The sequence below is a fragment of the Mus pahari genome, chromosome 5 (assembly GCF_900095145.1).
Source record: "Mus pahari chromosome 5, PAHARI_EIJ_v1.1, whole genome shotgun sequence".
Lineage (NCBI taxonomy): Eukaryota > Metazoa > Chordata > Mammalia > Rodentia > Muridae > Mus > Mus pahari.
Window position 1 is genome coordinate 33,264,063 of NC_034594.1, and position 16,711 is coordinate 33,280,773.

The 16,711-nt window shown below is 36.9% G+C and overlaps 1 protein-coding gene across 1 annotated transcript in view; it reads right to left on the reverse strand.

The window, feature by feature from the left end:
• Positions 1-412: 412 nt before the first annotated feature.
• Stk17b (serine/threonine kinase 17b) overlaps positions 413-16,711 on the reverse strand; it is a 28,511-nt gene continuing 12,212 nt past the window's right edge. The window contains exons 3-8 of the mRNA XM_021198079.1: positions 15,131-15,343; positions 10,798-10,942; positions 9,537-9,663; positions 7,651-7,699; positions 5,999-6,178; positions 413-2,670 (exon numbers count right to left, since the gene is read on the reverse strand). Coding sequence (XP_021053738.1) covers positions 2,388-2,670; positions 5,999-6,178; positions 7,651-7,699; positions 9,537-9,663; positions 10,798-10,942; positions 15,131-15,343 — 997 coding nt within the window. The 3' untranslated portion in view covers positions 413-2,387. The remainder of the gene's footprint in view (positions 2,671-5,998; positions 6,179-7,650; positions 7,700-9,536; positions 9,664-10,797; positions 10,943-15,130; positions 15,344-16,711) is intronic.

Consider the following 16,711-nt stretch of genomic DNA (forward strand, 5'->3'; position numbering starts at 1 on the left):
CATTTGTAACCCATCCAAAACAAAGGAGCAATGAAAACCATTGACAAATCTATCATCAGACACCTGGTTCAGCTGACATTTTCCACAAGTAACGCTGACTCCTTCCAAGTCCTTACAGATTGCTGAGCCAGCACTGCTGGCTTAATCTCCAGTGTGGTTAGAATTCCACTGTTAACTGAGTACACTCAGTGGGGAAGGAATTAAAAGGACAATCCTATTGCCTTCTATGCACCACATGTTCCAATCCCACCCATGTATATCCATCCAAAACAGCAAGTTGAGTTTTGTGGGGTATCACACTTCAGGTATGCCTGATGGTCAGAGGGGCTCTCCAGTCAGGACAAATGACACATCTTGATAAACTTGTTCTTCAACCTTGGCGGGGAGAAGAGTAAATTAAGGCAGCTTCAGATTAACTCTCTTAAAAGACATTTATTTCCACACTTCAATATGGGACATTTGTAAATTTGTTTTTATGGAAAGACTTTTTTTATTGTGTGCAACCGCTATCTACTGTTTTACAATAAGCAACGTCCCAAGGAGAGGTATGGGAGTTTACAACTTGGTAGCCCATTAACGAAGGAAAACACACAAACTATCTCAGGATTCCTCAGAAAAAAAATATAGACAATAAAAAGTGGTATTAAACAAATGACTTAAAATTAAACTTTCAAACGCATGGTGACTGGCATAATGCTTTTTAAAGTTTTGCAATAAAATATCACTGTTTGGCAAAGTAACCACATTTCCTAATGACAGACTAATGACTTTACCTGAATTAACACTGATAGAAAGTATACAAGTAATCAATTTACCAACAGCTTCTCAATTTCAGAAATACAAGAGTTAAATTTAGCATCTTCAGTGTTTGGCTTCTTGGACCAACAGACTACTTCTTAAAGAATGTATGTGCATTCTTATTATTCAGATAAGAGGGCTCTTTTGGCACCTGAGTTGAACATAATACACAAGGAAAGAATACCTAACATGAAGTTGTTTAAAAGCTGTATTTTTATCTATCAATACATATATACATATACCTGTACACATACACATATGCACAAACATATACAAAAGGCAAACAACTTTTCCTTTAAAAATAATAGGTATAAAGGAACTCAATGTTTAATCAAACAAAAACACCAATGCTAAATTTAAATAGTTTAAAGTTATCTAAAGAATTTGGAATTTTATTAACAATTTCAAGAATTTACAGGATGTTAGACTAACACCCACTTCAATACACAGGCTTTTAATTTGTTTTGGCAATGGAGTCTGATAGAGTAGCATATTTGTGAGATCTGTTATCTTAACATGACGTTATTACAGACCTTAAAATGGACACCAGTGGGAAATCTCCAAAGCAGTCCCTAGGCCCCTCCCATCAGACTGAACATAGATATTGACCATGGACAACACTGGACATTCTCATGTGTTGTGTCCAGAAGAACACACACACAAGGAGCCTGAAGATAGCTGCATGTCACACCTCCTCACTCACTAGAATTTCACACAAGAATTCCTGAAGTGCCTATGCTCTAAATGATGGGCTTGCATCCTGAGACTTAGGAGACATGCAACACTAAGTCAGCTGCCTGAACTTAACAGTTCCCTTTATGAGTATGTCGGACTGAATATGAATTAGAACGTATTCTGCACTATCCGACTCTCCTCTACTCTAACCATTCTAGAGGACAAAAGCCTCTTACTTGCATACCATGTATATCCATCTTCCAGATCTTATTAGATCTGATATATGACGCATGTACAAAATACATGAGCTGGAAATGATGTCGAGCTTTGACTCAGTTTGCAGAGAAACAGCCAGGATCAACTCTACTCTGGTTGACTGTGTCCTCTCACCGAGCACATGGCACACAAAGAAAATCTTACAGTTTCAAGCTATTGGTAACTGGGAAATACTTTCAATTATAAACTGTCTCTGGAGTATTTATAAAGCAGTATGTGTTGTGGTTTACCCTTGACAGCATTTCCCCAAACAAATTCTCTGTAATAGAGTTATGGTATATGGCTTACCTTAAAACCTACTAAATTCCTATGTTTTCATTTTGTTCAACCTTTACTATCCATAATATAACCCATTTTATAAGTTTGACTGAACTTGAATTCTTTCAGTTGCATGTGTACTCATATGCACAATTTACATTTTTTGTCATATATTTAAATATTTTTCTCTGCAAAACAATTTCAGGACAAGAAATGATATGCTAGGTAATAGAAGCCTAGCATTTAAACTGTTCCTTAAGTTCTTCTAAGCAAAAGTGCATTTATAATATAAACATAATATATGAAGCTACAAACACAATCTCACACCAGAGAAGATTTCAAATTTCCAAGTCAGTCCAGATGAGTCACAGAGAAAAATGCTAACAGAACAAATCTGGAACAAGTTCGTGGGGGCTGGGCAAGGAGTCGTCGAATCGAAATCTTTTAGAAACTAAGCTGCCATCTTCAGGAATGTTCTCCTTGTCCTCCCGGGCTCCACAGCTTCCATTACAGGAGGACTTGGAGGTCTTATCTTCAGAGGACCTGAGGGTCAGATCGTGAATTTGAGAGGAACTTGAAGTTTCCTCAGGATGAAACAAGCTTCCAAAGTCCCACTGCTGCAGCCATGAGTGGGAAAGGCAGGATTCTGCTGTTGGTCTTTTCCTATGGCAGAAAGCGGAGAAGGAAAGGTGAGTTCTCAAGGTAAGCTGAGCATGTCTTCCTAGTACATCTAAAGATGAGCATGAAGACAGCACATACAGTAAAGTTCAACAGAATGGGAGATACAGCTAACTTATTAAATGCTTATGTATACGGCAGGGCTATTTCACATGCTTCTAATTATTGTAATGAGTTCACAAAGACATCATGCAGGTAGATTAGGTAGCCACTCTAACAAACATTTTCCCAGTCACAAACTGCTCATCCCTCCGCATAGTTAGAATGGCTGAAACCATGGGGCTTCACGTGGGGTTTACACTTTCACTGTCAGCTACATTTTTATGCACTTATCCATCACATGTGCGCAGACACACACAGACGCACACACGGAAAGGAAAGAGTTTAAAACTGTGACAGGGTTGAAAGTAGATAAACAACCTTATGTCCTCTTTCATGACTCGTGTCTTTAGCCTGCTCCGCCCTTCCTCACCACTTAATAGCACCCTGTCTTGTTCTCCTTTCTGGCTGTTAGACCATACCTACACTTTGAGCTCTGCACATATATACATGCATATATTATAATCTAAGATCTGCATATGAGGCAGAGCATATGGGTCTTTTCCTTTAGTTTGAGGCACCTCACTCAATGTTCTACTTTCTAAGTTCACCCATTTTCCTGCAAATTTCATCATTTTTCTTTACAACTAAATAATATTTCATTCTGCATATGTACCACACTTTCATTAACTATTCACCTATTGATGAACATTTCTATTGGTTCTATTTCCTTTCTACTGTAAATAAAACACCAGTAATCACAGATATACAAATATTTCTATGGTAGGATATAGAGTTCCTCTGGGCCTATATCCAGATATGAAATAGCCAAGTCATATACTATTTAATTTTGAATTTAAGAAACCTACAAGTTGACTTCCACAATATTAATTTGCACTCTCACAAGCAGCAAATAAGGATTCCTCTAGCCCTACATCCTTTCCAACATGGGTTAACTGGTCTCTTGATGATAGCAGCTCTGATTGGTGAGGTGGTAGCTCAAAGTAGATAATACACCTTAATTACCTTTCTACATGAATACAGAATTAAGAGTATTTTATCACTCTTCCATCTAACCTGATACCTGCTGGTGCTTCCAAAATCTTGATGTTATAAACAATGACCTAATGAACACTAAGGAAAGGCTTTCTAGAGAATTAGTTGATCATCTCCAGAGTATAAACTTGTTTTTTTTATTTTTTATTTTGAAACATGGTTTTAGGTCTCCTCCTAATTACCTCTAATACACAAAAATACCAGGACCTTCTAGAAGACTATAGAAAATAATTAAGTTTTTATAGTATTCAGGATGTACCTTTTGAATTTTGACTTTTCTTCCTTAATCTTTGTTATACAAACAAGTTTTCAGTGCTGGGGATCGATCCTAGGGCTTCACACAAGTGAAGGAAACTCTACCATTTGGCTTCACCCTCAGCCCATAGAATCCATGTTGAGTAAGGTAAGACAGAAAAGATAACTATTCCCATAGATACCTTCTTGGAAGTACAACTTGGAAAAACACTAGCCACTGACAATGACTGTCTAGCTGCTCTAGATTTTTAGATTCCTATATTTTAGAATAAAGACTTGCATTATTTTCAAATTTTTTCAATTTGGAAAACCTTTGGAGGAACTATAAATTACTAACTAATTTTCAGCATTTATGCTTTAAAACAATAACTTAAATCTTGAAAAGGTAGTCTTCAATGATATTTATCCAATACTTTGAATTTTAAGATTACTTTCTGCTATTCAAAGAAGGAAAAGCATCTATAAACTCAAAGATTAAACAGTAATCATTTGGTAGGTAGATATTTCTAATCTTTTGTTTCTGTGTATAGTCTTTTTATAATTAAAGTAGTAATGTATTTATTATAGAAAATTTAGAATATAGGCAAAGACTATTTAAAAAAACAAAAATGGCTTATAACAAGTAATGTATTTATTATAGAAAATTTAGAATATAGGCAAAGACTATTTAAGAAAACAAAAATGGCTTATAAACAGAAACCATAATATTACTCTTTATATAAAATAAGTATTTATGTCTAATATATGTCTAATATATACCTTAAAAGAATTGTCTGGAATAAAGTAATCTAATAAAATATTCAGAAACCTATTTTTTTTTCTTGCAGGTAAAGAAACTGAGTCCTCTAGGAAATCATCTGTCAAAACTAGAAGTCTAGAAAGTGAGACCACTGGCCTGCAGGTTGCAGCTCTAGAACTTCTTAAACAAGAGCTGTGTCTTTCATTGCCCCAAAACTGCCAATAATCAAGGGGATGGAGCTAGGGTCAAGTCCTTTCTTCAGTTAATACTATGATGTATTGCATTTTTAGCACATGCCAGGGTGAAAGATACTCTATACTTCCAGGATGTCTTCATTGTTAAGCAATCAAAATTTGAGCACTTTTACATATAAAATGAAGCCACACATGAGTAGACATTTATCCCTTTAAGATCGAGCAATTGGAGCCGGGCGGTCACCATGCCTTTATTGGAGCGATTGGAGCGGGTGGCGCCCGCCTTTAATCCCAGCACTCGGGAGGCAGAGGCAGGTGGATTTCTGAGTTCGAGGCCAGCCTGGTCTACAAAGTGAGTTCCAGGACAGCCAGGGCTACNCAGAGAAACCCTTTNTCGAAAAATTTAAAAAAAAAAAAAAAAAAAAGAAGAAGAAGAAGAAGAAAGAAAAAAGAAGATCGAGCGATTGGTAATTTCTGCCTGTTATGTAACAGATCAATTTAACTAGAAATCATTCACATTAAAGTCCTATTGTAGTAAGCCATGGATTAGCAGTTGGTTGAGAAAACATTTACTTCAAATTCTTACCTTCATTCTAAACTTCCTGTTATAAGTTTATGGCTTTTTTGTTGTTGTTTATAGTTACATATTTGTTATTTAATGGACTTTTATATCAACTTTCTTTACATTTTACCAATGTATAATTTTATATAACTTTAAAATGTACCTTTCTTGTGACTTTAACAGTAATTTTATTTTACTGTCATTTTTTAGTTTTATAAAATAGGTTTCACTGAAATAGTTCTATACATGCACATAATAGGCTTTATTACTGAGACACACCCCACCCCGCTGCTTCCCCATAACCCCACCTGCTTTCCTAGTAGTTCCCTTCAACTTCCTGTCAATCTCCCAACAGTTTCCAAACACAGGATAAAACAGACATAACTGACTTTTTTTGCATAGAATGTATCTTTAGCAGGCAAATGTTATTTGTTTTTTTAACAGCATTTAAATAAGGTCATTACTTACTCTGGATTCTTTACTAGAAGGCTCTGGATGAAGTCTGTGGCCAGTTGTGAAACCGATGAAAACATTTCTTCTGAATAATCCACATTCACTTGAGAAATATTCAGATATGTTTCTTGATTATCTTCTCCTACAAATGGTGATGTATGAGTTAACAACATATATGCTATTATGCCAATATTCCTGAAAAACAAAGGAGGGAGAAGGAAAATGCATTAATTTAACAGTATTAATAGACAGTACAAGTAATAGTCCACAAGTCTGGCAAAGTTTAAAAAATACTTAAAATTGCTTCTAGAGATTACTGTACCATAAAAACAAAAATAGCTGTGTTACATTTGCCTCACCAAGAGACAGGGAGTCCACAGATATGTTACATAGAACTTAAACTAATCCATTGAAAATATCATTTTATCTACAGCCTTTAGTAGAGACACTTGTTGGTCTGCCCCATGACAATAATCATCTGAGAGCCAGGGTTCTGTGAAAAAGGCTACAAGTCTGGCAAAGCACAAAGCTGGATGGGTAGAATTTCTCAAAGCTGTAACTATGTCAAGAGCAAGGCCGGCCAGGAGCCAAAACAAGTTAGCACAGCCTGCTTTACCCATGGACTTAGCCATCAGACCTTCTGTACCATTCCAAACCCATTAGTTTCAAAGCACCAGGACAATAAGGCTAAACTCTTCACTTGGACTAGGAAGTCAGTTGGTCTCAACAGAAGTTCCAGTGCCAATACCTGTGCTGTTCCCTGTGAAGCTCTCTCTGAGATGGCTGCAAACCCATTATTCCCTATAGGTGAACTTATAAACTTGAGCCTCTGTGTGCTTCTGACCTCATTCTGCTCAGCAAATGCTTAACTCTGCTAGACTCGCGTAGTCAGGCAGGGCCTCATGCTTTGACTGATGTGTCATCCTAGCTTCTTGAGCAATTTACTTGACTACAGAGTGTGTGTCACTGATACAGGCTGGTTTACTCTTACTCAACTGAGATGATCAATGGGGGGAAGTTTCTATTTCTATGTCTCTGGCTCAAGAGCTTACTGAAAAGTAGGTAACATTTCTTCAATGGTATCTTTTGAATAAAATTCTTGAAAGAAAGCCTTAGGAGAGTCTGTGGGCTGGCCAAGTCAGCTATCTGAATTGGCCCACCCCAAAATCTGTATCATCTGAGAATGGTTGGAAAGCCTGAAAAGGCCAGTCCTGCAGTCCCAACACTGCAGGATTTCCATGACACAGGGCAACAACAAGATAACCGAGAGGTGTCCCAGTGAGGATCCAATATTGATGGAAGCCAGAGACCTCAAACCAGACCAATGACTCATTGCAATGAACATTTGCAAGTGAAGATACGTAGACAAAGGGGTATACAGTGGGACACACTGTAACATACTACAGCTTCCACAATGAGATGTTTCTATGCTTTGTTGTTGTCTGTTTGTACATATGTGTTTTATTTTAGGGGAGGAGGTTATAAGGGCGATGGGTGGATATGAGGGCACACGGAGATGAGTGGGACTGGGGTGCGTGATGTGAAATTCACAAAGAATCCATAAAAATATTTTTAGAAGCCTTACTTTTACTATTAAAGCTATTTTCTAAAACCTTAATATATATTATTATGAAAAATGGTTATTTAGGTCACCAGTAGAGTCTTACCACATATCTGTTGCTGTGGTAATGGGATCATAGTTGAGGATTTCTGGAGCTGAAAGAGAAAATTAAATTAAGGCTCAGCATAGGCAAACTTTAAAACATGATAATCACCTCACATTAAATTAGAACTTGAATTGTCATAAAAGGCAGAGTAATATAAACTCAATAGAAATTTAGTGAGGTTTTAATTACTTTGAAATTAGACACTAAGATATATCTAATATTTGAAAATCATATGAAGAAGTGGGCAGTGGATCAAGACAGCACTGCCCTAGAGGAGCTTGAGGCTCTGCAGCAGGAGAGTCCATGCATCCAAGATGACCTCAGGAAAAGCGTTAGGAAGAAATGAAATGGCAGGAACACAATCTTTACAAGTGTAGTTTTATTGCTTTTTACTGACTTATTTTATCTTGTTGGCTTCATGTAAGTTTACCACTTAAGGGTAAAATAGATCATGTTCTTATCATGTTCTCATCTCTTCAAAAAGAACTTTCTCACCTCTAACATTCTCATGATTGATACCTTTGAATTATATATGGCGTCAGTGTTCCCAAGCTACACATGACCTTTTTGTATACTTTTGTGAACTATGTTATTATTAACTATAACTTGTAGTATAGGACACTATAGCCATATTAGCATTCAAGAGGTAGTGATTTTCATTTCTGGGAAATAACTGCCTAACTCATGAGATCTGCTCTGTTTGCCTTTATCTTTTCAATGGAAATATTCATCTGAACAATAACAAAAGCTAAAAAAAAGTTAGCTATCTCAAAATATTTGATGCTTATATGCTTTTCACACATCTTAAGAGTTTTTGTATGAGTAATAAAATTTGTTAATTTAGTACATTATCCTATATTATCTCATCTTCTTTTCTGGTATCTTTTGCCCAGAAGCCTTTTAACAGTCCTATTAGAAACCCTCACATTCTCTAGCTCCTCTATTGGGGGCCCTGTGTTCCATCCGATAGCTGCTGTGAGCATCCGCTTCTGTGTTTGCCAGGCACTGGCATAGCCTCACAAGAGACAGCTATATCAGGGTCCTTTCAGCAAAATCAAAGTACCCAAAGAGCTGAAGGGGTCTGCAACCCTATAGGTGGAAAACAATATGAACTAACCAGCACCCCCAGAGCTCGTGTCTCTAGCTACATGTGTAGCAGAAGATGGTCTAGTCAGCCATCATTGGAAAGAGAGGTCCCTTGGTCTTGCAAACTTTATATGCCCCAGTACAGGGGAACACCAGGGCCAAGAAGAGGGAGTGGGTGGGTAGGGGAGCGGGGTAGGGGGAGGGTATAGGGGACTTTGGGGATAGCATTTGAAATGTAAATGAAGTAAATACCTAATAAAATTTGAAAAAAGAAAAAAAAAAAAGAAAGAAACCCTCACATTTGAAAACAACAGCAACAAACACTGAAGGGCACCTGCAAACCAAAGGCTGCACTGCACACAGCTCACTCGGGCCAGGAGCAGATAGAAGCAGATGTAAGAGCCATTCCAGCGACCTCAGAGGCTCTCGGACTACTTGGATCTGTTTCTCTTTTACCTATTTGCTACAGATTTCCCTCTTATGTTTTCCTCTTCTCCTTACATACAAAGCCAGTATAAACATGTACTATACGTTTACAATTAGCCAATGTCCTGTGAGTTGTTCCAAATGCTTACATATTCCTGTATTCACTATAAGTCATTTATGAGTCATAAATAAATTTGAATGCATTCAACTTCTGAATCAAATGAGTCCTGGTATTGTGTAATCTAAAATATGTGAGGGCTTTCCGGTTTGTTTTTGGTACTAAGCAAGCACTCCACCTCATGAGCTATACCTCTATCATAAAACATACCGTTAAAGAATTCAAAATGGTATAAAAAATAAGATGGAATTCTTACCTAAGTATTCAGGTGTTCCCATGATTTCCCGAAGCTCACATGCATTCCCAATTTTTCGAGACATTCCAAAATCTACAATTTTTATGTCCCCAAGTGGGTATATACTGCTCAAAAGTATATTCTGTGGCTAAATAAAGCACATAAAAGGTGATAAGCAATAGACAATGAAGGAGGGTACTTATCCTATTATCCTAGATTAAAGATAAATTGAGTAGAACCTGTTGCTTAGAACTTACACATTTCTTAGATACTTTGTCCCAATATCCACTGAACTCCCAATTAGGAAGAGTCCATATTTCATGATGAGGAAATTAAGACGAAGTCAAGGACTTTTAGTTTTTAAGATGTACCAAATTCTGCCCATGAAAAGTTCAAGGGGCAAGCACATGTACACACACACACACACACACACACACACACAGAGAGAGAGAGAGAGAGAGAGAGAGAGAGAGAGAGAGAGAGAGAGAGAGAGACTCAAGCCCATGAAGTCTGTGCAGTAGAGAGGATGCTCAAGCTAAGTCTTATAGGAAATTAAAAAGGCCTGTCTGATAGCAGAGTAAGCATGAAAGAATTAACATATATATCCCATCCAGAGTAGAAGTGATTCTGAATCATGTGATGGCTCTAGCTTAGACATTATGTTATGAAAGTGGCAAAGGAACCCAAAGGCTCATACAGACAGACTGTATAGGCAGAGCAGAGGCCGTTGTTTAATAAACCCAAGATAGGTTCCTTCAGACTTTAAACTCTGTGAGTAGTTGTGGAGAAAGACAAGAAAGAGCAGCATCACCAGAGAGCATCGCATGGTTCTGGGGACTAGGGTCAGGACTTGACTAATCTGCACAGAGACAAAGGCCATGGTGCTTTAGTGAAAGATGAGTGAGATCTGGAGCAGAGGAATGAGGAGCAAAGAGAGCAATCAGCAATCAGCACCAATCACTTCAAAGAGAGGCGGTGCGAGGAAAGGGCTGGGTCAGCCTCTAGGAGCAGGGGGAGCAGGACAGACGACTGCAGGAACTAGTATAAGGGTGATTGATGGGTTCTAACTCAAGCTTATCCCACATGCAGCTTTTCCTGTCTGCAATACAAAGCTCACAGCTCACACATAACTCAGTCAACACAGCTCACACAGCAGAGGACATCCGCTGTAGTCTAGAGGACCGAAACACAACTTGTTTGTATCAACAGCACCCTAACACTGAACCTCCAAGAACACAGAAGGAACACGAATGTTGTGTTAGTTTAAATCACATTAACATACCTTTAAATCAAGGTGAACAATGTTATTCTGATGTAGATAGTGAATTCCTTCAAGGATTTGTTTAATGAGTCTGATAACATCATTTTCAGATACCATTTCAGCTAACTCAGGTAAACACAGGTTGAAAATTTCTCCACCCGCAGCACTGAAAGAACATTCAAATGGAACCTTTTAAAATCATTTACCTAAAAATAACCTTTAAATACTGTATGCCTATTAAGTGAAAACCACACAGCCACATAAATGTCATGTATATCAAACATCTCTGTCTGTCAAGGCTAAGAAACATGTTGTAAGTAGGATTCAGTGCTCTCAAACTCCAGTTCCAAGTTGAATGTTCCAAGCACCAATGTAGCTGTAAGCCGTCACTGATTAATCTGTACACAGCATGCCAAAGAAAGGATTTGCTGCTGGCACTGGTTTATGACAACATAGGAAACACGGTCAGCTGGTAAGGAACATGTCGGAAGGCACCAACGACATACACTTCACTTCAATCCTACTCCACTCATTCAAAACATGATAATTCATGAAACTAACTTTATTATCTGACTTGAGGTATCATAAGGCAGTCTTAGTATCAGAAATTTCACATCACTACTGTATTTATATTAGTAGTTATTGCATTTATATTAGTAGACTACAAAATCAGGCATAAGAAGGCAAGATAGGAAACGTGCAATCTGAAAAAATAAATTTATCTTCATGAATATTTAATATACTGGCCAGTTTATCTGTGCATCAGTATTTACGTCCCACATCCTTCCCTGGTGTGTCTTAAAGGAGTGCAAGTCCATAGTGTAGGCTGGCAATAAAGCTTTACTCCCCCTTTTTAGTTAAAACCATTTACTGTAACTAAAAATCCCACTCAAAAATAGATTGGTCTAACTATATTCCTGCAATGGTGCCAAGATATGATTAGCAATCATAATACTGCAAATGTAACTGTAATCCAGTGAATACATTCTAAGACAGAAAGAAATAAAAAGATGACACATTAGGTTTTCAGGAACATGTTTGCTAGGTACTTTACAAGGTATAGACTGAGAAAATCATACAAAGCAAGACAGAGGTCAGCAGGATGCTTACAGTTGTGTCACAGAAACCAAGAATTTATTCTGGCCGCTGTTAAATTAGCTAGCACATGGACTTTTAAAATGTCTTCTACAATGACATATTTAATCGAAAGAACTTTGTAATTTCCTAACAAAAAAAGAGTATCTTACAAAGGCAAAGTTACCACTTGTAAATTATAGGCAAGTTCCCCTTTCTAGCTATCTTGTTTCAAGGAAAGCTTTTGCTATATAGTCTTCAAAAAGTTAAAGAGTGTAAGCCATAATTAATTTTAGTTTGCTCAAAATTCAGCATTATTAAAAACTGCATATGCCTATTTAGAAAACACATTCTCTTTAATCGGATTTTTAGGTGTTTTCCTTAATTACCTGCATATGTTTCCAAATCACTTAGTGGGAACAAAGTCTTCATATCACAGAGTGACAGTGACTGGACTGGTCTCAACATCTCTCCTCAATTTATAAAAAGATGCAACCATACCACCTTCTAGAAAGTAGCATTTATTTATTCAAATAGTCAAAGAAAGGGCTAAAATTGTCACAGTTATGTAATAACTGGAATGAAATACTTTTATGTGTGCTATATATTTTGATAAAAATAAAAAGATCTTTGTACAAGGTGATTACAAGGACTTCAGTTTAATTATAAAAGTAAATAATTTGACTTTAAAAAAGTTTAAATTGAGGCAAAACAGGAAAATACAAAAACACAATAGAACTATCAAAACTCCTAGAAATATTAATTACTAACGAAAGTTTACAGGTATTTACAAAGCTAGCAAATGCAGTAACTCAAAACAGATTCAGATACTATATATAGTTGGACACACATTTCTTCTTTGAGCTCACAATAACTTCCAGAAATTTGCCCTGAAGCTCCACCTATATATCACAGGCTGAATAAAAAAATAATTTAAAAAACAACAACAACAACAACAACAAAGCTACACAGTGGAGTTCTTTGGAATTTAGCCATACATAGGTCTATGGACATGGCAGTGATACAGCATGTATGTTTATATGCTTATAATGAACTAGGGCCTTGGTTCTATTTCTATAACACACACAACCAACATGAGTATCAGACGTAAAGTCAGCATGCATTAAGTAGAATCATCCAATAGTCCATATGTAAATTTCTTTACTATCTCCATATGTTTTATAAGAACGTTTTTTCAACACAGGATCCAGTCAAGATGCATACAGTTATATTTAGTCGTAAAGTCTCTTTAATAGGTTTTTGTTTGTTTGTTGTTTTTTTGCTTTTGTTTTTGTTTTTTGTTTTTTGTTTTGTTTTGTTTATTTTTATTTTGGTTTTTGAGACAGGATTTCTCTGTGTAGCCCTGGCTGTCCTGGAACTCACTTTGTAGACCAGGCTGGCCTCGAACTCAGAAATCCGCCTGCCTCTGCCTCCCAAGTGCTGGGATTAAAGGCATGTGCCACCACGCCTGGCTCTAGTTTTGTTTTGTATTTTTTTTTATAACATGGACTTTTCGTGGAGTGAATATGATCACTTGTCACAGGAAATGTCATGTATTCTAGATTTGTCTTACTGTCCCTGTCAATAGATTGTAACTTGTTTGGCAAGGAGAATTGTCCTTGTGGGTGATGATGTGTGTTTCTTACTGTGTTACATAGGTGGCTTTAATGTCAGCTTGGGTTATTTTGTTTGTTTGTTTTAGACAGGGTTTCTCTGTGTAGCCCTGGCTGTTCTGGAGCTTACTCTGTAGACCAGGTTGGCCTGGAACTCAAAGAGCTGCCTGCCTCTGCCTTTCAACCTCTGGGGTTAAGGCATGTGCTACCACTGCCCGACATCATCAGCTGGTTTTGAAAATTTGAAGATGAGTATATCTTCAATATAAAGGAACAACAACAACCCTTTGTAGTTAATAACTAATCTGAGTGGTGACCTAGTAAATGCCCTTCTCTTTGACAGATTTCCCTCCAGAAATTTCTATAACCATTGACATATTTGCACAAATTAGCACCTAAAGTGAATGTCAGAAAATGGTTCTTTCTAATTTCATTATTTATTCTACATTTATTGAACTGGTGTTCTTCTGATAAAAGTGTTTTTCTTTTTTCTCCCATTTTACTACCACTATGTATTCATAGTTTTGTTAAACTGTTGAATAGAATTAATGAAAAACCTATATGATCAAATTAGTAGGCCCTAATCATTTTTTCGATTTTCATGCCAAATTTGTCTTGAGTTTATCAAAGGTTAAAATTTGTCAAGTAGGCTTTAAAGCTCCAATCTGTATCCTTCTGATGTTGTTAAATTAGTGTTTGCAGACTTCCTGGCTCTGCACACCAAGGTCTCCATGAATCTTCCCTGGCTGAACCTGGTCAGCCGGCTCTACATGACACTCTGGTTTCAGTGGGGAGATATCTGTCAATTCTGCTTAAACCTGCTAATACCACACCTGACAGCAAGCAACACATTTCCCCCAGCCCCCTTTTTATTTTCTTCCTTCCTTCCTTCCTTCCTCCTCCTCCTCTTCCTTCTTTCCTTCTTCTCTCTCTCTCTCTCTCTCTCTCTCTCTCTCTCTCTCTCTCTCTCTCTCTCTCTCTCTCTCTCTCTTCTTTCTTTCTTCTTTTCTTTGCTATTCTTTTAAGCCAAAGTATGGCCCACTATGCCATATAGTCAGTCAGAGATACAGAGGAAGGTTAAATCCATTTGTTTCTGTTTATATTCAGGGTTGGGATTTCATCTTATAAAACTCTTTAAAAATAATTTTTAACTATAAAAAAAGGTTTGCATAATTTAGAACTCAAAGACATAAAAAGTTTGGCGTGAGGTGTGTGTGTGTGTGTGTGCACGCTTTTTAAATCCTATGTACTATAAACGGCCTAACAATGTAGTAGACATCTTTTACAAGCCCTCTTCTTGCATCATTTCCTTGGACATGTTTTACTAAACAGACTAGCAAAACATAAAACATGGCTTCTATTTTATTTGTCATTAGATTACTTCTAGACAAAACCCTCAAATTATAAACTATTAATATGGAATTAAATTATTGCAACTATATTCCCAAATTGTTGGGTTGCCTATATTTGTTGCCTGCTATTAATGAATTTTGGTCTAGATGTTTGAGGCTACATATTTAGCCTTGGCAAAAATGTACAAATATAAACTATGTCTCTCTAATATTGTGTCAATAGCCAATGTTGTCATACTGTTATTATCTCTGACATCCTGCATCATATTCCACCAATTAAAATAAACACCTTAAATGTACGAAGCACATACTTACTATTCTAACACCAAAATGATTTCCGTTGCATTTTCGTAGACCTCATGCAGATTAATAACGTGGGGACAAGACCTGGCCAACTCCAGCACAGCTATCTCGTGCAGAATCTCTGCCCGGCAATCCTGCCCTCTTCTTCTCTTTTTCAGGAATTTGGCAGCATACTCCTGTCCAGTTGACTTCGATATACATTGTCTAACCACAGCAAATTTTCCTCTGGAAGACAGAACAGGGAAGGAAACTGCATAGCTCCAACTTAAGGGGAGGCTTTCATGGATCTGTGCCATTAGGGAATTTTCTTTTTTGTACAAGCTGACACAAATAGTATGCGCTCTTTTATTAAGTCTACAGTGTTACCGCTTAAGTGTAGATGATTATCATAGCAGAATAAACCTCTGTTTTTACTAAGTATAATACATTTCAGTGTTTCTGCCTATCATCTGCCTATCACCTCTATGCCTCTAACATTTACACAAGGGATATAGATCCTATGGAGGGCATTCAAATGTATGTTGGGATCAAGTAAGAAATTAAGGCTGATCAACAGTTTGGTATAAAGACACCCAGTAATGTCACGTCGATCATTTTAGGAAAGTATATATGTTTTTATCTCTTTAATAGAAGTACTTAGCATCTTACCCAAACTTAAAAGCACAAAGATTATTTCTCCTGGTATATGCATATATTATTATAAGCATTTAGTTTTACAAAGATATACAGCCATTCTGAACATATGATTATTATAAGAATTAATAAACTATTGATTTGCATCCTCCAAAAAAAGGCAACATGCCCTTAGACAGGGAGGTTTACATTCAATTCCAGAGGGTTTTCAGATTGAAGCCTACCATAAACCTGCTAGGCTTTAGTCTAAAAGATCCCAATTTAATAACTAAGAATAAACCACATTCTAGTTTCTGGTACTAACTTGGGTACAAGTAAATCTCCAGAAACTAGTATTTTAACTCCATTGCTGCAGTTACTCTCAGAAATATACTTCTAAACATAGATGGTCAGCTGATAGCAGGGTCAACCATTTAACCAAGTGATTTAACCCTCTGTGTGGGAGTTAGGAGAAGAAATTGCTTGCCTGGATTTTGTTACTCACAAGAACCAGAACAACAGTTTCCTCCTCATTATTTCCCAAATTCCTCAAAATCAGTGTCAATCTAAAAACATGTAGCTAATAATTAAAGTATACTATACAATCTATAATATGAAGCCTACATACCTCAATGAAATAAACTGCCTATACAAACCTGACCCTTTCCTCTAAGTGCCAAGAATTTCTAGCTTTCTTGTCTCACAACTATGGAACAATTTCTCCCCTTAAAATGGATTTGTTTATTGAGCTTAACACCTACCAAGTCTTACTTGTCTAAAACAGAAAAGGGAGTTGAGGTTTTAGGAAAACTCTCACCTTGTAAAATTTAGGAACTAAGCTAGTAAACTAAGGACATTACATATCTGAAAGACAGGGCATTTACAGTTGTGATGACGTCACTACACTCCAGTTACCTGATGGTATCTATGAACTAGAATTGTTCAAAAACAAGTAGCAAGATTAACAAGTTTCATCTATTT